This window comes from Maniola hyperantus, chromosome 28 (assembly GCF_902806685.2).
Source record: "Maniola hyperantus chromosome 28, iAphHyp1.2, whole genome shotgun sequence".
NCBI classification, from domain to species: domain Eukaryota; kingdom Metazoa; phylum Arthropoda; class Insecta; order Lepidoptera; family Nymphalidae; genus Maniola; species Maniola hyperantus.
In genome coordinates, this window is record NC_048563.1 from 2,059,007 (window position 1) to 2,081,628 (window position 22,622).

Sequence of the window (22,622 nt, forward strand, 5' to 3'; positions counted from 1 at the left end):
AGCCTAGATCAATAAGCGAAGAAACAAATTTGTATTAAAACGAAAAGTTTAAAAGTATTTTGTTTTTTATTTCTCAAAAACCCATATCCAAAGATTTAATAAATTACTATAGGGATGTAGGAAGTGCAAAAGATTGTCGATATATATCGAAATCGATATTTATAAATATGAAAATAAATGAAACTGCACAAAATAGTATAAATAAAAATATATTTTCTCTTTAACAATAAACGCTTGTTTAAAAATAACAATTAATTGTTATTATGCACAATTGATTGGATATACTTATATATATTAATTGATTTAAAAATAAAAGATTTTCTTATATAAAAAAAATTAAATGTTCCTACTCTTTATCAAAGGTAACTAAACGTAACTTAACAAAGGTAGGTAAAGGTAACTTTAACAAAAAGTAGGTAGGTATCTACCTATTTAAATGCAAATAATTACAACTTTCGTATGCTTATACTTAGACAACTTAATAAAAGTACTTAGATAAGTTTTTTTTTCACTGTTATTATGTATGATTTATATAAATGTTATTTAGGGCCAATTTTTCAATCATCTGATTTAGTTTTTGTTTTTCCTAAATCGGTAGGTAGGTATGTTAAATAATACTTAACATTTTTAAGATACAATACAATTTCAGTTACCGTGTAGGCAGTGGCGTGCACAGAGTTTGAAGCCAGGGTAGGCATTAGTTAAGTAGGAGCCTGTTCACTGGCAGGTCATAATGAAAAATATGCATTAAGCTACTGGGGTAAGCAGTGCATTTATGCCTCTATGAACTGCACGCGACTGCGTGTAGGTACCTACCTACTATTGCTGGCAGTCACAGACGAACTAATTCTTACCTAGCCTTTTTATTACCTATCTTTAGTGGATGCTAACTTACAATCTTTTTCCACTGGCTAAAATCGTAACGTGAATTACTTTTAAATTTTTTAGGGTTTCGTACCTTAAAAGGAAAAAAGGACCCCTTATAGAATGCTTTGTTGTCTGTCTGTACGTCTGTCGTATCTGTCAAGAAAACCAGTTATTGAAATGAAACTAATTGACTCCGACGGGTAGCTCCCTCAACGGTATAAGTTTGGGCGGGCCCGTGTTGTCGCACGCGCAGTAGCAGTTCTTGGTGTTCCCCGGACCGGAGGGCAGGATCAGCAACTTGAAGTTCACGTCCACCTGAAGGGCTTTGCCGTCTGAAAAAATAAATGAACACTGACCGTCTATCTCCATCTCCATCTCTCCAGAGAAACTCCAAGCATAGCTCTCTCCTATGCTTGGAGTTTCTCTACATGATCAACTCAGACATGAGGAGATTCGTAGGAGAACTAGAGTAACCGACATAGCTCAACGGGTTGCGAAGCTGAAGTGGCAATGGGCAGGGCACATAGTTCGTAAAACCGATAGACGTTGGGGTCCCACGGTGCTGGAATCGCGAACTCGCACCGGAAGGCGCAGCTTTACCCCCCACTATGTGGACGGACGACATCAGACGAGTCGCAGGGAGCCGCTGGATGACGGCGACTCTATGTAACAACTACATCAATGTAAGTACGACAACATTTCTTCTTTAAATTAAATTACAATATTTACGTTTATCTTACCATTAGGAGCCGTAGATTCATTGGATGCATCAGCTGGACCTCCAGGAGCGGTTGGTTGTGGTCCCGAACCTGATACTTCGGTGATATTCTGTGTTTTTATCTCAGTTATATTTTCCGTATTAACTTCGGCAGCGTTTTGTGTTTTTATTTCTGCACTTGTGTATGAAGCTACGTAAGTGTTGGTTTCATTTTCCTCAGTTGTAGTGCCTTTCTTTATATTGGACGATACTTCTTTAGTTGAATCACATTTTTTAGAATCTTTCATTTTTTCATTTGTGTTTCCCTTAGCATCTACTTTCTGTGGTTTTGTGTTTTTATCTTCAGGTATATTTATGGATGTTTGTTGATCTTTTGCTGGTTTCTGTTTCGATTCTTTCGCCTTTTGTTTGATTATTGGATAAAATTTAGGATTGTTGACTACTTTTTCACTCTCGTCTCGAACTGGTTTGTCAGGGTCAGCATGTTTGGTAGGACTTTCTTTTGCAGGTTTGTGTTGTTTGGGATTGTCTTGTTTGGTGGGACTTTCTTTTGCAGGTTTGTCTTGTTTGGCTGGAGCTGCTTTGTCAGGGTCAGCATGTTTGGTAGGACTTTCTTTTGCAGGTTTGTGTTGTTTGGGATTGTCTTGTTTGGTGGAACTTTCTTTTGCAGGTTTGTCTTGTTTGGCTGGAGCTGCTTTGTCAGGGTCAGCATGTTTGGTAGGACTTTCTTTTTCAGGGTTGTCTTGTTGGGGTTTGTCTTGTTTGGGTTGAGCTGTTTTGTTAGGGTCAGCATGTTTGGTAGGACTTTCTTTTTCAGGGTTGTCTTGTTGGGGTTTGTCTTGTTTGGGTTGAGCTGTTTTGTTAGGGTCAGCATGTTTGGTAGGACTTTCTTTTGCAGGTTTGTCTTGTTTGGTGGGACTTTCTTTTGCAGGTTTGTCTTGTTTGGGTGGAGCTGCTTTGTCAGGGTCAGCACGTTTGGTAGGACTTCCTTTTGCAGGTTTGTCTTGTTTGGTGGGACTTTCTTTTGCAGGTTTGTCTTGTTTGGTGGGACTTTCTTTTGCAGGTTTGTCTTGTTTGGGTGGGGCTGTTTTGTCAGGGTCAGCATGTTTGGTAGGACTTTCTTTTGCAGGTTTGTCTTGTTTGGGTGGGGCTGTTTTGTCAGGGTCAGCATGTTTGGTAGGACTTTCTTTTGCAGGTTTGTCTTGTTTGGGTGGAGCTCCTTTGTCAGGGTCAGCATGTTTGATAGGACTTTCTTTTGCAGGTTTGTCTTGTTTGGTGGGACTTTCTTTTGCAGGTTTGTCTTGTTTGGGTTTGTCTTGTTTGGGTGGAGCTGTTTTGTCAGGGTCAGCATGTTTAGTAGGACTTTCTTTTGCAGGTTTGTCTTGTTTGGGTGGAGCTCCTTTGTCAGGGTCAGCATGTTTGATAGGACTTTCTTTTGCAGGTTTGTCTTGTTTGGGTGGAGCTCCTTTGTCAGGGTCAGCATGTTTGATAGGACTTTCTTTTGCAGGTTTGTCTTGTTTGGTGGGACTTTCTTTTGCAGGTTTGTCTTGTTTGGGTGGAGCTGCTTTGTCAGGGTCAGCACGTTTGGTAGGACTTCCTTTTGCAGGTTTGTCTTGTTTGGTGGGACTTCCTTTTGCAGGTTTGTCTTGTTTGGTGGGACTTTCTTTTGCAGGTTTGTCTTGTTTGGTGGGACTTTCTTTTGCAGGTTTGTCTTGTTTGGTGGGACTTTCTTTTGCAGGTTTGTCTTGTTTGAGTGGGGCTGTTTTGTCAGGGTCAGCATGTTTGGTAGGACTTTCTTTTGCAGGTTTGTCTTGTTTGGGTGGAGCTGTTTTGTTAGGGTCAGCATGTTTGGTAGGACTTTCTTTTTCAGGGTTGTCTTGTTGGGGTTTGTCTTGTTTGGGTTGAGCTGTTTTGTTAGGGTCAGCATGTTTGGTAGGACTTTCTTTTGCAGGTTTGTCTTGTTTGGTGGGACTTTCTTTTGCAGGTTTGTCTTGTTTGGGTGGAGCTGCTTTGTCAGGGTCAGCACGTTTGGTAGGACTTCCTTTTGCAGGTTTGTCTTGTTTGGTGGGACTTTCTTTTGCAGGTTTGTCTTGTTTGGTGGGACTTTCTTTTGCAGGTTTGTCTTGTTTGGGTGGGGCTGTTTTGTCAGGGTCAGCATGTTTGGTAGGACTTTCTTTTGCAGGTTTGTCTTGTTTGGGTGGGGCTGTTTTGTCAGGGTCAGCATGTTTGGTAGGACTTTCTTTTGCAGGTTTGTCTTGTTTGGGTGGAGCTCCTTTGTCAGGGTCAGCATGTTTGATAGGACTTTCTTTTGCAGGTTTGTCTTGTTTGGGTGGAGCTGTTTTGTTAGGGTCAGCATGTTTGGTAGGACTTTCTTTTTCAGGGTTGTCTTGTTGGGGTTTGTCTTGTTTGGGTTGAGCTGTTTTGTTAGGGTCAGCATGTTTGGTAGGACTTCCTTTTGCAGGTTTGTCTTGTTTGGTGGGACTTTCTTTTGCAGGTTTGTCTTGTTTGGTGGGACTTTCTTTTGCAGGTTTGTCTTGTTTGGGTGGGGCTGTTTTGTCAGGGTCAGCATGTTTGGTAGGACTTTCTTTTGCAGGTTTGTCTTGTTTGGTGGGACTTTCTTTTGCAGGTTTGTCTTGTTTGGTGGGACTTTCTTTTGCAGGTTTGTCTTGTTTGGGTTTGTCTTGTTTGGGTGGAGCTGTTTTGTTAGGGTCAGCATGTTTAGTAGGACTTTCTTTTGCAGGTTTGTCTTGTTTGGGTGGAGCTCCTTTGTCAGGGTCAGCATGTTTGATAGGACTTTCTTTTGCAGGTTTGTCTTGTTTGGGTGGAGCTCCTTTGTCAGGGTCAGCATGTTTGATAGGACTTTCTTTTGCAGGTTTGTCTTGTTTGGTGGGACTTTCTTTTGCAGGTTTGTCTTGTTTGGGTTTGTCTTGTTTGGGTGGAGCTGTTTTGTCAGGGTCAGCATATTTAGTAGGACTTTCTTTTGCAGGTTTGTCTTGTTTGGGTGGAGCTCCTTTGTCAGGGTCAGCATGTTTGATAGGACTTTCTTTTGCAGGTTTGTCTTGTTTGGTGGGACTTCCTTTTGCAGGTTTGTCTTGTTTGGTGGGACTTTCTTTTGCAGGTTTGTCTTGTTTGGTGGGACTTTCTTTTGCAGGTTTGTCTTGTTTGGTGGGACTTTCTTTTGCAGGTTTGTCTTGTTTGGGTGGGGCTGTTTTGTCAGGGTCAGCATGTTTGGTAGGACTTTCTTTTGCAGGTTTGTCTTGTTTGGGTGGGGCTGTTTTGTCAGGGTCAGCATGTTTGGTAGGACTTCCTTTTGCAGGTTTGTCTTGTTTGGGTGGAGCTCCTTTGTCAGGGTCAGCATGTTTGATAGGACTTTCTTTTGCAGGTTTGTCTTGTTTGGGTGGAGCTGTTTTGTTAGGGTCAGCATGTTTGGTAGGACTTTCTTTTTCAGGTTTGTCTTGTTTGGTGGGACTTTCTTTTGCAGGTTTGTCTTGTTTGGGTGGAGCTCCTTTGTCAGGGTCAGCATGTTTGATAGGACTTTCTTTTGCAGGTTTGTCTTGTTTGGGTGGAGCTGTTTTGTTAGGGTCAGCATGTTTGGTAGGACTTTCTTTTTCAGGTTTGTCTTGTTTGGTAGGACTTCCTTTTGCAGGTTTGTCTTGTTTGGTGGGACTTTCTTTTGCAGGTTTGTCTTGTTTGGTGGGACTTTCTTTTGCAGGTTTGTCTTGTTTGGGTGGAGCTGCTTTGTCAGGGTCAGCACGTTTGGTAGGACTTCCTTTTGCAGGTTTGTCTTGTTTGGTGGGACTTTCTTTTGCAGGTTTGTCTTGTTTGGTGGGACTTTCTTTTGCAGGTTTGTCTTGTTTGGGTGGGGCTGTTTTGTCAGGGTCAGCATGTTTGGTAGGACTTTCTTTTGCAGGTTTGTCTTGTTTGGGTGGGGCTGTTTTGTCAGGGTCAGCATGTTTGGTAGGACTTTCTTTTGCAGGTTTGTCTTGTTTGGGTGGAGCTCCTTTGTCAGGGTCAGCATGTTTGATAGGACTTTCTTTTGCAGGTTTGTCTTGTTTGGGTGGAGCTGTTTTGTTAGGGTCAGCATGTTTGGTAGGACTTTCTTTTTCAGGGTTGTCTTGTTTGGTGGGACTTTCTTTTGCAGGTTTGTCTTGTTTGGGTGGAGCTGCTTTGTCAGGGTCAGCACGTTTGGTAGGACTTCCTTTTGCAGGTTTGTCTTGTTTGGTGGGACTTTCTTTTGCAGGTTTGTCTTGTTTGGTGGGACTTTCTTTTGCAGGTTTGTCTTGTTTGGGTGGGGCTGTTTTGTCAGGGTCAGCATGTTTGGTAGGACTTTCTTTTGCAGGTTTGTCTTGTTTGGGTGGAGCTGTTTTGTTAGGGTCAGCATGTTTGGTAGGACTTCCTTTTGCAGGTTTGTCTTGTTTGGTGGGACTTTCTTTTGCAGGTTTGTCTTGTTTGGTGGGACTTTCTTTTGCAGGTTTGTCTTGTTTGGGTGGAGCTGCTTTGTCAGGGTCAGCACGTTTGGTAGGACTTCCTTTTGCAGGTTTGTCTTGTTTGGTGGGACTTTCTTTTGCAGGTTTGTCTTGTTTGGTGGGACTTTCTTTTGCAGGTTTGTCTTGTTTGGGTGGGGCTGTTTTGTCAGGGTCAGCATGTTTGGTAGGACTTTCTTTTGCAGGTTTGTCTTGTTTGGGTGGGGCTGTTTTGTCAGGGTCAGCATGTTTGGTAGGACTTTCTTTTGCAGGTTTGTCTTGTTTGGGTGGAGCTCCTTTGTCAGGGTCAGCATGTTTGATAGTACTTTCTTTTGCAGGTTTGTCTTGTTTGGGTGGAGCTGTTTTGTTAGGGTCAGCATGTTTGGTAGGACTTTCTTTTTCAGGGTTGTCTTGTTGGGGTTTGTCTTGTTTGGGTTGAGCTGTTTTGTTAGGGTCAGCATGTTTGGTAGGACTTTCTTTTGCAGGTTTGTCTTGTTTGGTGGGACTTTCTTTTGCAGGTTTGTCTTGTTTGGGTGGAGCTGCTTTGTCAAGGTCAGCACGTTTGGTAGGACTTCCTTTTGCAGGTTTGTCTTGTTTGGTGAGACTTTCTTTTGCAGGTTTGTCTTGTTTGGTGGGACTTTCTTTTGCAGGTTTGTCTTGTTTGGGTGGGGCTGTTTTGTCAGGGTCAGCATGTTTGGTAGGACTTTCTTTTGCAGGTTTGTCTTGTTTGGGTGGGGCTGTTTTGTCAGGGTCAGCATGTTTGGTAGGACTTCCTTTTGCAGGTTTGTCTTGTTTGGGTGGAGCTGCTTTGTCAGGGTCAGCATGTTTAGTAGGACTTTCTTTTGCAGGTTTGTCTTGTTTGGGTGGAGCTCCTTTGTCAGGGTCAGCATGTTTGATAGGACTTTCTTTTGCAGGTTCGTCTTGTTTGGGTGGAGCTCCTTTGTCAGGGTCAGCATGTTTGATAGGACTTTCTTTTGCAGGTTTGTCTTGTTTGGTGGGACTTTCTTTTGCAGGTTTGTCTTGTTTGGTGGGACTTTCTTTTGCAGGTTTGTCTTGTTTGGGTGGGGCTGTTTTGTCAGGGTCAGCATGTTTGGTAGGACTTCCTTTTGAAGGTTTGTCTTGTTTGGTAGGACTTCCTTTTGCAGGTTTGTCTTGTTTGGTGGGACTTTCTTTTGCAGGTTTGTCTTGTTTGGTGGGACTTTCTTTTGCAGGTTTGTCTTGTTTGGGTGGGGCTGTTTTGTCAGGGTCAGCATGTTTGGTAGGACTTCCTTTTGAAGGTTTGTCTTGTTTGGTAGGACTTCCTTTTGCAGGTTTGTCTTGTTTGGTGGGACTTTCTTTTGCAGGTTTGTCTTGTTTGGTAGGACTTTCTTTTACAGGTTTGTCTTGTTTTGGTGGAGCTGTTTTGTTAGGGTCAGCATGTTTGGTAGGACTTCCTTTTGCAGGTTTGTCTTGTTTGGGTGAAGCTGCTTTGTCAGGGTCAGCATGTTTGGTAGGACTTTCTTTTGCAGGTTTGTCTTGTTTGGGTTTGTCTTGTTTGGGTGGAGCTGTTTTGTTAGGGTCAGCATGTTTGTTAGGACTTTCTTTTGCAGGTTTGTCCTGTTTGGGTTTGTCTTGTTTTGGTGGAGCTACTTTGTCAGGGTCAGCATGTTTGGTAGGACTTTCTTTTGCAGGTTTGTCTTGTTTGGGTTTGTTTTGTTTGGGTGGAGCTGCTTGGTCAGGGTCAGCCTGTTTGGTAGGACTTTCTTTTGCAGGTATGTCTTGTTTGGGTGGAGCTGTTTTGTTAGGGTCAGCGTGTTTGGCAGGACTTTCTTTTACAGGTTTGTCTTGTTTTGGTGGAGCTGTTTTGTTAGGGTCAGCATGTTTGGTAGGACTTTCTTTTGCAGGTTTGTCTTGTTTGGGTGGAGTTGTTTTGTTAGGGTCAGCATGTTTGGTAGGACTTTCTTTTGCAGGTTCGTCTTGTTTGGATGGAGCTGTTTTATTAGGGTCAGCATGTTTGGTAGAACTTTCTTTTGTAGGTTTGTCTTGTTTGGGTAGAGCTGTTTTGTTAGGGTCAGCATGTTCTGTAGGACTTTGTTTTGCAGGTTTTTCTTGTTTGGGTTTGTCTTGTTTGGGTGGAGCTGCTTTGTCAGGGTCAGCATGTTTGGTAGGACTTTCTTTTGCAGGTTTGTCTTGTTTGGGTTTGTCTTGTTTGGGTGGAGCTGTTTTGTTAGGGTCAGCATGTTTGTTAGGACTTTCTTTTGCAGGTTTGTCCTGTTTGGGTTTGTCTTGTTTTGGTGGAGCTGTTTTGTTAGGGTCAGCATGTTTGTTAGGACTTTCTTTTGCAGGTTTGTCCTGTTTGGGTTTGTCTTGTTTTGGTGGAGCTGTTTCGTTAGGGTCAGCATGTTTGGTAGGACTTCCTTTTGCAGGTTTGTCTTGTTTGGGTGAAGCTGCTTTGTCAGGGTCAGCATGTTTGGTAGGACTTTCTTTTGCAGGTTTGTGTTTTTTGGGTTTGTCTTGTTTGGTGGGACTTTCTTTTGCAGGTTTGTCTTGTTTGGCTGGAGCTGCTTTGTCAGGGTCAGCATGTTTAGTAGGACTTTCTTTTTCAGGTTTGTCTTGTTGGGGTTTGTCTTGTTTGGGTTGAGCTGTTTTGTTAGGGTCAGCATGTTTGGTAGGACTTTCTTTTGCAGGTTTGTCTTGTTTGGGTGACGCTGCTTTGTCAGGGTCAGCATGTTTGGTAGTACTTTCTTTTGCAGGTTTGTCTTGTTTGGGTGGAGCTGTTTTGTTAGGGTCGGCATGTTTGGTACGACTTTCTTTTGCAGGTTTGTTTTGTTTGGGTTTGTCTTGTTTGGGTTGAGCTGTTTTGTTAGGATCAGCATGTTTGGTAGGACTTTCTTTTGCAGGTTTGTCTTGTTTGGGCTTGTTTTGTTTGGGTTGAGCTGTTTTGTTAGGGTCAGCATGTTTGGTAGGACTTTCTTTTGCAGGTTTGTCTTGTTTGGCTGGAGCTGTTTTGTTAGGATCTTGTTTAGTAGGACTTTCTTTTGCACGTTTGTCTTGTTTGGGTGGAGCTGTTTTGTTAGGGTCGGCATGTTTGGTACGACTTTCTTTTGCAGGTTTGTTTTGTTTGGGTTTGTCTTGTTTGGGTTGAGCTGTTTTGTTAGGATCAGCATGTTTGGTAGGACTTTCTTTTGCAGGTTTGTCTTGTTTGGGCTTGTTTTGTTTGGGTTGAGCTGTTTTGTCAGGGTCAGCATGTTTAGTAGGACTTTCTTTTGCAGGTTTGTCTTGTTTGGGTGGAGCTGTTTTGTCAAGGTCAGCATGTTTGGTAGGACTTTCCTTCGCAGATTTTACATGTTTGGATGGAACTGGCTCGGCAGTTTTTATATTTTTAAAAGGAGTATGCTTATTATGAATTTCTTTTATGGAAACTTTTTTGATAGGAAGAACATGCTTATTATAGGGGCTTTGTTTAGGAGCTTGGTCGTGCTTATTAGGAGCTTGTTTAGGATTAAGAGCTTTATCATTAGTAGTTTGCTTACTAGGATGAGCTTGCGTTTTGTGGTGACCTTGCTCAGAAGTGGGTGTTCCTTTAACTGAAGGTGCTTGTTTAGTAGGATGAGGTTGTTTATTATATGGAGCTGGCTTATCAGAATGAACTCGCTTTTCAGAAGTTGCTTGCTTACTAGGATAAGTTTGCTTATCAGATGGATGATTTCTGGGGTGGTCTTGCTTTTTGGGATGACCTCGCTCTGAAGTTGGGGTTTCTTTTCTAGGCGGAGCATTCTTATCATATGAACCTTTTTTACCAGATGCTTGCTTACTAGGATAAGCTTGCTTATCAGATGGTACTTGCTCTCTAGGTTGAGCTTGCTCTTTGGGATGACCTTGCGCATAAGTTGGAGTTTCCTTACCAGATGGAGCATGTTTGTCAGGAGATTGTTTACCAGGATGAGCTTGCTTATTAGGAGCTCGCTTATCAGAAAGAGCTTTCTTACTAGGATGAGCATGCTTATCTGGCGAAACATGCTTACCAGGCTGATTGTATGGACGTGTGGTAGCTTCTGCTCTAGGATTGGAATGCTTATTGGGAGATTGCGTATAAGAAGGAGTCTGTTGCGGAGGACTAGGAGGAGATTGTTTAGTAGAAGGAATGTGTTGATGAGTACTAGGAGATCGCTTATTAGAAGGATTCTGTTGGTAAGGACCAGTAGGTGATTGTTTGATTGGTTTTGGTTTCCTTGGTGATGGTTGTGGTTTGGTTCTTGACGGTTTCTCTTGTGTTTTTGTAGGTTCGTCTATTGTTGTAGGGGTAGAGGGAGGGTCGTTTGAAACGTTTTGTTTAAGTCTTGTTTGTTTGACGTGTTCTATGGCTTTGAGGATATCTGGAAACAAAAAATAATAAATATTCAGGTAGGTGCAGAAATTTGTTGAATCTTGGCGCCAGCTGAAACGGTTAATAAACAGGTAATCGGGATATTCGATAGATATAAGATAAATTCATACCTTGTTCTTTAGTCTTTTGTCTCATTATGATAATGGCTTGCAGAGGATCTGAAAAGCGAAAAAGATTACAATAAAAAATAAAAGTAACATGTAGAAAAAAACTTATTACTAAAAAATTTATAATTACAAAAAATATACGCCGTCTAAATGGTCACTTATGGGCATCGTGCCCAAAACACTAGCGCTATTACCTCGCTGAATGGCAAGACTTAAACCGTTGAGCGAAATAAGCACCAGCTCTTGGGTCACCAGACGCGTGGATCAGCTTTTGGGACACGACGTTTATAAAAGCTTTCGTGTTCCATACCATGGGCCCAGAGTCTCAAACGCAAGCGCCGCGACTACATAGTCCTTACTAATGATTGAGTATTAAGAAGAAAAAAACCTGCCAAGTGCGAGTCAGACTTGCGCACTGAGGGTTCCGTACTACAATCGTATTTTATCAGAATTTTGCACGATAGGTTTTTAGATTTTTCCCTCATGTCTGCTATAAGACCTAGGTACCTTCCTGCCAAATTTCATGATTCTAGGTCAACGGGAAGTACCCTATAGGTTTCTTGACAGACAGACAAACAGACAACAAAGTGATCCTATAAGGGTTCCGTTTTTCCTTTTGAGGTACGGAACCCTAAAAAATTACTTAGTATGTTGAATAGAAAAAAGAACGATACCTTTGCTTTAAAATTAAAATAAATAAGTAGGTAAGTAAGTAAGTAGTTTTGATTGTAATAAACATAAGTTTTCTTTAGTGATTTAACCCAGGGGTTTCCAAACTTTGAAGTCTTAGGGCCATAATGATTTTGTCAGTATGTTCCAAGGGCCAAACAGTTTAAATTTTTCTTTTCTTTTCATTCATTCACAAGTTTAAAAAATCTATTAAAAATATGCTGCTGAAAAAACCATATTACACAATTGAAGATTATCTAAATGATAAAAGAGCGTGGATTTGACCTGCAGCTCGTTCCAGCAACGCACAACACTGCAAATAATTTTTTATACATGGCATAATCTTGTACCTATATCAAATATTTGAAAAGAGCAACCGCCGAGTTTCTTGCTGGTTCTTCTCGGTAGGAAAGGCATTCCGAACCAGTGGTAGATGCATCCGACTATTCGTAAGTACCTGTAAAAGTTTGTTCGAATAAAAAAGTTTTTTTTTTTATTCATTCAAAGTGCGCGACCTTAGCAAATATACGCTCTTTTTGCAAACCGAGTAATTATCATTATGTGTTTTCTTCTTTAACTCATCACAGCAATAGTAGGTAACAACAATAAGAAAGTGGCTGTCGCGGGCCAGATGGATGAGACTGGCGGGCCAGATTTGGCCCGCGGGCCGTAGTTCCGAGACCCTTCTTTTTTTTTTTTTTTCGTAGGAGGGGAAAATCCTCATGGACATAGTGCCGGACTCCTACCGACTAAAAACCCCTCCTTTCTTTAAGCAATAACGTTCCCGCCTTGTTGGCCTACCATTACTGCTGCGGTCTGACTCATCTTCCTTCTCTTTCGTCTTTCTCTTTTATTATGGTTTTTATATATCTCTGGATTATCACCCACTTCTTTTTCTCTTCCAGAATAGTATTTACGACGCTCTCCACCCCAAACTCGTCTCCCAGCTCGTCCACGACATTCTTTCTTTCTACCTCAAACTGAGGACACCGGAACAATGTATGTTCCGCATCGTCTATTGGTTCAATGCAGTACATACATTAACTGCTGACCCTTTTTTTTAAACGCTCTGTGTACTGCATAAACACCCCGTGTCCTGTGAAACATTGTGTCATCCGGAACGTCAGTACACCGTGTTTCCTGGAAGTTCGGAGACCCCTGGTTCAAACCATTAATTACCACGGTAAGTAGGTACTCGGTAGCTTTAATCTAAATATATAAAGGGAAAAGGTGACTGACTGATCTATCAACGCACAGCTTAAACTACTGGACGGATCGGGCTGAAATTTGGGATGCATATAGCTATTTTGACGTAGGCATCCGCTAAGAAAGGATTTTTGAAAATTCAACCTCTAAGGGGGTGAAATAGGGGTTTGAAATTGCGGACAAAGTGGCGAGCATAAGCTAGTCTGGGTCTAAATAAAAAAAAATTAAGAAAGTAGGTTTTCATACTAACCTTCAACTTTAGCAAATTGCTGATTGATAATAATAGCGTCTTCCAATACTGAAAACAAAAAAATAGTTCGTTATGTTTGAACTTTTGAAGGTCTCAAATACCGGGTGTAACCAGAACGCTAGCAAAAACTTAGCGTTATTGTTATACTACCTAAACACAATCCAATACCAATAACCGTTTGCCTCATTTTGTAGTTTTAGTGATTTAGGATTTTTCAAACCCCGCAATGTATATCGTGCAAAACTCGGATCAATGCTCCGCCAACGACGCGGCATTGCCTCCGAGTGGCCTACTTACGCAACGTTCGTTGACCTCTTTAGTCAGATGTTTTATTTGTAATATATCGTAAACTTAAACAAAATTAAGGGAGTTTCAAATATTTTTTTGCGTTTTTTTGTGGTATCATATCAGTAATCATCAGTACGATCACCTGTCTTCGTTTTTGCCAGCGCTCTGGTTACATCCTGTATATTATTAAAATCTAGAGTTAGATTGTAATAGGTACTTACAAAAGCTAGAACTCATACTTGTATACGCTTCGAAGAACTTAACCATGTCTAGAAAAAAAGAAAAAACATGTCAGAAATTACATAGGTACCGCATATAGGTATAATCTAAATATATAAAAGGAAAAGGTGACTGACTGACTGACTGACTGATCTATCAACGCACAGCTCAATCTACTGCACGGATCGGGCTGAAATTTGGCATGCAGATAGCTATTATGACGTAGACATCCGCTAAGAAAGGATTTTTGAAAATTCGACCCCTAAGGGGGTGAAATAGGGGTTTGAAATTTGTGTAGTCCACGCGGACGAAGTCGCGAGCGTAAGCTAGTTACATATATTTACACAAGTTTAAAAAATCTATTAAAAGTGTGCTCTTAAAAAAGCATATTATACAGTGGAAGACTATGTAAATGATAAGAAAGCTTGGATTTGACTCGCTCCAGCAATGCGCTGGGCTGCAATAGCTTGTACAGTATGGTATAGTAATATTGTAAATTGATCACTTGAAATGAGCAACCGCCGAGTTTCTTGCTGGTTCTTCTCGCTAGGAACGGCATTCCGAACCAGTGGTAGGTAAATTAAACTAGTTGACGATTCAAAAGCACTTGTAAAAGTTTACTTGAATAAAAATCTATTCTATTCTATTCTATTATTGGATTCATTGGATCAGAAACAGGCGTCATGATATACAAGGAACTAATGAAGTTTAATTTGCTATAATCCACCAAAACAGGCAAATCTGTATGGTGCGGCGTGCAACATGTCCTGTGCACCGTTCGTCCTCCCACTACTAAAGAAGCGGGAAAAGCGAGCAATACACACCACCTACTAAAACGTTTCACTCCGATACTGGAGCATCCTTAGTGCTACAGTGGCACCGATTCTAAGCACAACCTAATTTTAGAGTATTCGCACCCTCTTCTTACTATTGTAATATGAAAAGGACAGAAGCAGTTTGACATTTCTAAATTTAATTTTTAGATGATAAAACCCGTGATTTTAGCACGCACACGCGAACCTACTGTTTAAATTTGTAGCGTGCACTAAAATTTAGAGCCTTTAATGTGAAAGTCATGTTCCGTTCCTTTTTTAGCATTAGTAAAAAGAAAAGGATGCAGATACTCTAAATTTAGTTTAGAGAGAGACTAGAGAATTGGGGCCATTGGCGAAGTAAATAGTGCCGTGGTGGCACTACCAAAGGCCACTAAGCAAGACCATTTGATACAAAGTGTCAATTTTAATTCCCGGTACGCTCGGTGGGGCGCTTAGAGTCTTTAAGTAAATGTAAAATTCATGTTCCGTCCCTTTTTAGCAATATTAAAAAGAAAAAGATGCAGATAGTCTAAATTTAGTTTAGAGAAAGACAAGAGAATCGGCGCCACTGGCCCCGATTCTCTAGTCTCTCTCTAAACTAAACTAAAATCTAAACGATACGCTCGCGACTGACAGCTAAAGTCACGAGGTTTGACAGCTCTAAATTAAACTTAAAACTGTCAAACTGTATCTGTCCTTTTCTAAATGCATTAGTAAGATGAGGATGCGAATACTCTAAAATTTAGGTGTGCACAGAATCTGTACCAGTGTTGCTTTTAAATCGAAAAATACCTACCTAATTTAAGAAGAAACTTACCACAATGCACAATTCGATGAATAGTGTCCATCCATTCAAAGAAACCTGAAAAATAAAGTAGACATTTATTTCATTCCGACTATTCGTAAGTACTTGTAAAAGTTTATTCGAATAAAAAAGATTTTTATTTATTTATTTATTTATTCATTATTAATATCATGATCAACCTATCACTCACAGTCCTCACTCACTACAGAGCACGGGTCTCCTCTCAGAGTGAGAAGGGTTTTGGCCACAGTCTACCACGCTGGCCATGTGCGGGTTGGTAGACTTCACACACCTTTGAGAACATTATGGAGAACTCTCAGGCATGCAGGTTTCCTCATGATGTTTTCCTTCACCGTTAAAGCAAGTGATATTTAATTAATTAAAACGCACATAACTCCGAAAAGTTAGAGGTGCGTGCCCGGGATCGAACCCCCGACCTCTGATTAGAAGGCGGACGTCCTAACCACTAGGCTATCACAGCTTGGACCATCCATACTAATATTATAAATGCGAAAGTGTGTCTGTCTGTCTGTTTGTCTGTCTGCTAGCCTTTCACGGCCCATCCGTTCAACCGATTTTGACGAAATTTGGTACATATATAGCTTGCATCCCGGGAAAGGACATAGGCTACTTTTTATCCGGGAAAATCAAAGAGTTCCCACGTGATTTTACAAAAACATAAATCCGCGCGGACGAAGTCGCGGGAATCATCTAGTTATTAATAAGTACCAAAACCCAATAATTTGGATTTTGGTAATCTATATATAAAAATGAGTCGCTAAATGTGTTGCTGATCGCAAATCTCGAGAACAGCTGAACCGATTTCGCTAATAATTTTTTTATGGATGGTTCTTACGGAGACAAAAATTTTAAACATTGCACGTGTTAAAGAATTTGCAAATTGCAAAAATTAAAGAATTGACTGTCAGGCGATTCGAAGTTCGCCGGGTCAGCTAGTTAATAATAATTTCAAAATCAGGAGATCTTACCATGAGTTTTGAGCAGTTCACCAATCTTCAGTATAGCCAGTCGAATATTCGTCGTATTAGTTATTCGTTGAAGCATTTGGAAGAAGTACATCAGGTCTACTGAGGTGTATGCCTTCATGGCTTCGAATAGCACGAACATATCTGCAAATGTCATAAATAAATAATAATGGAAAACTTATGAATGAATGAATGTATGTACGCATGAATGAATGAATAATCCAGGAAAAGCTTATGAGTGAATCAGTGTATGAGTGAGTCAATATAATACGTACCTACCTACTTACATAATAAACGAATGAGTGGGTGAATGAACTACTGAATTAATACAAAACTCAAAGTTTTTATATACACTTCTTAAAGTTTAGTTTATTTACCATTTTTCTTCGTCACTGTTACCATGACGTTCCAGGCATGGCGAAGGGCTAGAAATATAAAAACATAAAACGAAATTTTGGCACGCATAGTGTAAATAACAAACATTTTTTCATTAAATAATCTTTAAAAAAACTGTATTAAAAGAACTAATGTTTCGAATTTGTTGATTCGGTTAAGATAATCCGTTTACTTATCTTATAAATGCGTCTGTATGTCTGTTACCTTTCCACAGTGGATCCGCTAAACTAATTTTGATGAAATTTGGTAATGCATATGATATGTCACATGACCCAAAGACGGGCATTTGCTATTTTTTGTCCCGTAATATCAAAGAGCTCTTACGGGAATTTTAAAATCCTAAGTCATATATTCGTCATCTGCTAATTATTATTTTTTTAAATCTACACGTTAGTATAGGTATATTATACATAGTTTTCTTTTATATTTAAGTTGTGATATCCAATAAACAGTAAATCTATATTTTTTAATTGAAATGTACACTCACTTTTTGTTCTCGTGTAATTCAACATGTTTCGGAAGAATTCCAAAATTTCACTGCTTCCGGTCTGAATCTGTATCCCCTCCATCACATCGAGAGCAGTCACTGAAATAAAAAAAAATCAATAAATTCTGTGTCAAGATTTTGGCGCAGTCGGTAGAATAGCTATGAAGAAGCAAACAAGCTTTTCTATGATTGTAGATTTATTTCGTGGTTTTATGATATTATTATAACAACAGGGTAAAATATCGATGATTCAAAATCATCGTATAAATCGGTTAGCGTACCTGTTATTTACATTTTAATAAGATTTCCCATATCTTTCATTAATATAGTTTTTTCAGTTTGCGTATTTCAATTTTATATCCACACCAGACATCCAGTTATAACGTCACAAAATGACGGAAATTTAGCCCTATTTTTAGTTCTAAGTTAGAACTCGTTATCACTCTGTCGGGAAGTAAGTTACTGTACTTACTCTGTCAGAAAGTAAGTCACTGTAATTACTCTATTTGAAAGTAAGGTACTGTACTTACTTACTCTGTCTGAAAGTGAGTCCAGTGATGGCTGCGCTACAATCGCTTAGGTTATTCGTCTGTGTGATGTCCAGCAGAGAGGTGAGGATGAGGAGTGGGTCGCGCTTGTTATCCTGTTACTATACTTACTCTGTCAGAAAGTAAGTTACTGTACTTACTATGTCTGAAAGTGAGTCCAGTGATGGCGGCGCTACAGTCGCTCAGGTTGTCCGTCTGTGTGATGTCCAGCAGAGAGGTGAGGACGAGGAGCGGGTCGCGCTTCTTTGTTATTCTGTTCACCGTTTCCATCACCTTCACTATATCTGCAAATTTATTTATTTATATTAGAGATCTGTGGCAACATTCATAGATACACTGAGATTAAAGCACCCAATTGTTGAAATATTTATTGTAGTATTGTTACAGGTATCCCAAATAAAGAAAGTTATAGGTATTCTGCATGGGAATGTATGGGAAGGCACGGGCCCCTAAGATACGGGATCTCTTAGTTTAGGGGCCAGGATTCTATGTAAGTCATATGTAAGCAATTTTTCATTAAAAATATTAATTAATACTAACACCAGCACAGATTTTGTGTTTACATTCACCTTAAACAGACGTCACTGCCACTAATAGTCGACGCATTTTAAACTGAGTCGTCGAGTTATCTGTCTGTTACGCTCGCACTTGGTTTCACGTAGTTTTTGCGTGATTGAGTAACAAACATACAAACATCCACACTTCCACATTTATAATACATATTATTAGGACTACCCTCTTCTTAAAATTTCTTACTTTCGATATGGAAAAGTCTGAGCATCTCCCGCTGTACGTGTTCCAAATCTGTCTTTCCTGTGATCTTGTATAACGTTTCTACTATGACTTTCAGACCTGCAAGTTAATTAATACTAATTAAAAATTTATATAGGTGGGTAGCTATTAACAATTTAAAAGAAATAGTGCCTTGTTTGATGGCAAAAGAGCTCATTCTGAGGGTTACGTACCTCAAAACGAAAAAGTAACCCTTATAGGATCACCTTGTTGTCTGTCTGTCTGTCCGTCTGTCCGTCGTGTCTGTCAAAAAAAACCTTTGGGTTGACCTAGAATCATGATATTGGGTAGGTACGTAGGTCTTATAGCACAAGTAAAGGAATAAATCCGAAAACTTATCCGAAAGATTTATCACGCAAAATGTTGAAAAAATACGACTGTAATACAGAACTCTCAATGCGCGAGTCTGAATCGCACTTGGCCGGTTTTTGTGCGAAGAATCGGCCTGGCTGTACAGTGTATAAAATGCAGCAAGTTGTCTCGGCATAAGAAATATGTAACGAAACTTACTGACTCTAGCAGTTTCTTCAAGTAGTTCCTCAATGGCATATTTGAGTTCTGGAAAAATAGAGTAAGCTTATATTTTCTGTCGTATGCATCGATATTGCTAGAATGACGACCTCGCACCGGAAGACGCAACGTTGGAAGACCCCCCACTAGGTATACGGACGACATCAGACGAGTCGCAGGGAGCCGCTGGATCCAGGCGGCGCAAGACCGTGGCGTGTGGAAGTCCCTACAAGAGACCTATGTCCAGCAGTGGACGTCTATTGGTTGATGATGATGATGATGATGATGCATCGATATAAATGACAAGATATGGTCAAGCGAACAAAATTTTTCACGGTTTAGAAACCAAATAAATCAGCGCCACCTCTTAGATACTAATGAACGATCCGTTTGAAATCCAGACGTCACTGAGGTTGCATTGTGCTATAGCACCAATGAGTCGGTGCCGTTTTGTTTGTTCAATAACCCTGTCCATACGAAGTAATATATAAGTCAATGGTCGTATGACTTTTGAGTAATTTCGACATTAAGTATGTCAAAAGTCATCATTTAAGTAATGCTGGAATTCATATTACTTATTAGTTAAAGGAGATTGCCCGTGAACAGGCCCTCTTTTGTGGCGCTGTGTCAAAACTTACCTAAATTATTTTTTTAAAAATGTGTTATTTTTACAATTAATATGTTTTATTACTTTTCTTCCACTCTATCATTGAAAATATCCACAATTACAGTTAGAATCGTAAACATCCATTTATTTTGAAGAAGTATTAATTAAATATAAGCTCAATATCAGCAACATAAAAAAAATAAAAATTAAGAGGTAAATAAAAGTCAGCCTCAAGAATCTGTTACGTTGGATGCAACAAAACGGAAAAAAAAAACATAAAAAATAAGATTCCTTTATAACCAAGGTGAATAAATGGAAATCGTTTGCAGAATATAAAAAGGTAATTATTTATCTACAAAATAAAAGTAAAACCATGGTGACATAACAATTATATTAGGGGGGCCCAAAGCTCCTAAGAAAATGGGCAATCTTCTTTAAATATTTTCAGTCTCACCACAAAAAAATTAAACAATATCTAAATTTACGTTAAACACATGTGTAATATTTTGCTTTATTACCGCGCCCAAAGATTTATGGTACAGAAGACTATAAATTTTAATAATTATATTTTATTCGAGTGAATGATTGAATGAAATAAGAACGAATGATGAATGTAAAAATTTCCAATTATTGTTTGGTTTGTAACTGACGTAATTCTCAAATGAACCAAATAAGAAATGAATGAATAATTAATTTATTCACTAATTATGCTTCATTTTTAGTTACTTACTCGGTATTCCTGTAACGTGTTTTATCAAAACCACAGCTTCATAGAAAGTTGACTTTCCGAGCAACTTCTTGAATTGCGGTATTGCTTCATCGACATCTGAAATCGAAAGATAACTATGGAATATCTATACACTATTTTATTTAGATTTTGTAATTTTCAAATTAAAATAATATATCATACCATTGCACCTCATCGCAGAGGTGAGAACGTTTAATGTTGCCGTCCAATCTGAAACAAACAATTACAATAATAGGTACCATAGAGTAGTATTTGGTAGGTACGCCTAACGTTTACATATCATGATTAAATCCATACTAATATTATAAATGCGAAAGTGTCTGTCCGCTAGCTTTAACTAATTAGTTGGTTCCCAAAATTCATATTCAATACGGATACCATCAAGAGATCCTATAATTTACACGCTGTCAAATACCCTAATCTAGCAGTTGAACTGGTGTGGTCCCGTTGTCCCTATTAGCCGTGTCCCGTTAACGGGGACATCGGGATTTGATGGTGTCAACGAGGCCAGAGTATACGAACAACGGGACGAGTTTTTAACAATTTTATTCATTTACGCAGTCTCCGTTAAAGGGAAATAGAGAACGGGGACAACGAGATAGATTTTCAATAATTTTATTCAAATACCGTTGTCCACGTTAAACGGGACAGACAACGGGGACAACGGGATAAGTTTTTAATAATTTTATTCAAATCCCGATGTCCCCGTTAACGGGGACAACGGGACTACATGGTTAAGCTGACATACCTAATTCCGAGTCTAAAGCCTTACACACGCTCGGGAATGCCGCGGGTCCCACCCCACCAGTCAATTTGTATACTTGACGTCTGATGCCTTCGACACCTGAAAACAAGGAAAGTCAAAGTCAAAGTCAAAGTCAAATCATTTTTTATTTATTTTATTTGTAAGATATTATAGTGATGATTATGTAAACTGATGATTATGTTAATGAAGCTGTGATAGCCCAGTGGTTAGGACGTCCGCCTTCTAGTCGGAGGTCGGGGCACGCACATCTAACTTTTCGGAGTTATGTGCGTTTTAATTAATTAATATCACTTGTTTTAACGGTGAAGGAAAACATCGTGAGGAAACCTGCATGCCTGAGAGTTCTCCATAATGTTCTCAAAGGTGTGTGAAGGTCTACCAATCCGGACATGGCCAACGTGGTAGACTATGGCGGAGACCCTTCTCTGAGAGCAGACCCGTGCTCTGTAGTGAACCGGCGATGGGTTGATCATGATGATGATGATGAAAAATAATTAAAGTAGATTTTTTTACCTTTTGCATCGTCGTGTCCGTGATCCCAATAGTCTATAACATCTGACAAGCCTGAAAATTTTTACAACATGTTAGGAATACAAAAACCGAGCAAGTGCGAGTCGGACTCGTATACAAAGGGTTCCGTTTCATCATATATAAGTCCCGCAAATTTCTAATGCACGTGGCGTGCGCGTGGTTTCTAATGTGGTGGCGTGGCGTTTAGTGACGTCAGCACTAGACTGAAATTTCGAGCTGATGGTATATTTTTATTTCGGCTGACGTCAAAATGACGTCATTTTGATGTTTATGAGACATGGTTCCAGCGCAATAGCAATTTGCGGGACTTATAACATACCTAGCACTTTTATGTAGAACATTGCAAGTTAATAACGGACTGCGCCATCTAGTGTGATTTAGTATTTTTTTCGTGAACACATTTTTTCTTTGTGATACAATTACAATTTATTTTTTATTTTTTAGGAATTTTTTCCTTTGCTTGTGCTACTAGACCTACCTGCCGGCCAAATTCAATGATTCTAGGTCAACAGGATGCCTACGATAATAGCTATCTGAATACCCAGCTCGATCCGTCCAGTAGTTTGAGCTGTGCGTTGCTTGGTCAGTCAGTTAGTCACCTTTTCTTCTAAACATATAAAAGGAAAAGGTGACTGACTATTACTAGGTACACAAATTTCAAACCCTATTTCACCCCCATAGAGGTTGAATTTTCAAAAATCCTTTTTTAGAGGATGCTTACGTCATAATACCTATCTGCATGCCAAATTTCAGCCCGATACATCCAGTAGTTTGAACTGTGCGTTGATAGATCAGTCAGTCAGTCAGTCACCTTTTCCTTTTATGTACTTATTTAGATTTATGCTTTACTTACTCTTTCTTCCGGACATCTTCTGCAGCACCTCAATCACTCCATCGATACTGAAATGCTCGGTCAAGTCTTTTATGACCTTCAAAGCCGCGAAAACTCCTGAATATATATAAAAACACAATAGAATGAATGAATGAATGAATGAATTTTATCAGTTGATCCAACCACATGTTAAAAGCAACCAGTATCCGGCATAAAATTTGCAAATCGAACTTTAGAAAGAGATTCTTCGTAGAGCGTCGTCTCTGTCACGCATACCTCTATGTGACATTTCGTCGGTCTCAAAGACAGAGACAACGTTCTAAACCATTATATCTTTCTAAAGTTCGATGTGCAACCTTTCCTGCCGGGTCGTTGACGAAACATATTTAAAATCTCATGAAGCTATTACGCTAATGATAGCAGATTTGTAGAGCACTGTCTCTGTCGTTGAGACCGACGAAACGTCATATAGGTATGAGTGACAGAGACAACGCTCTACAAAGCCGAAATGTCATTCTAAAGGCCGATGTACATTACTTTCTGCCGCGTACTATAAAATTAATCAAATCGAAAAATGTATAATAAGTATATGACGGAGATAAGTAGATTTTTTCAAATTACCAAAAACTAAATAAAAAATTTACTT

The 22,622-nt window shown here is 39.7% G+C and overlaps 1 protein-coding gene across 1 annotated transcript; it reads right to left on the bottom strand.

Annotated features, from left to right (window-relative positions):
* Nucleotides 1–193: 193 nt before the first annotated feature.
* On the bottom strand, nt 194–21,485 carry LOC138404375 (serine/arginine repetitive matrix protein 2-like). The gene is made up of 20 exons (XM_069508101.1): nt 21,464–21,485; nt 21,127–21,177; nt 20,596–20,691; nt 20,010–20,057; nt 19,830–19,925; nt 18,493–18,540; nt 17,947–18,042; nt 17,331–17,474; nt 16,643–16,741; nt 16,137–16,184; nt 15,763–15,903; nt 14,786–14,830; nt 13,156–13,203; nt 12,647–12,694; nt 10,525–10,572; nt 6,012–10,403; nt 4,725–5,945; nt 3,279–4,661; nt 1,608–3,215; nt 194–1,199 (listed from the first exon to the last, which is right to left on the bottom strand). The coding sequence occupies exons 1-20, from the start codon at nt 21,483–21,485 to the stop codon at nt 1,051–1,053; spliced, it is 9,831 nt and encodes a 3,276-aa protein (XP_069364202.1). The 3' UTR covers nt 194–1,050.
* Between the last annotated feature and the right edge of the window lie 1,137 nt (nt 21,486–22,622).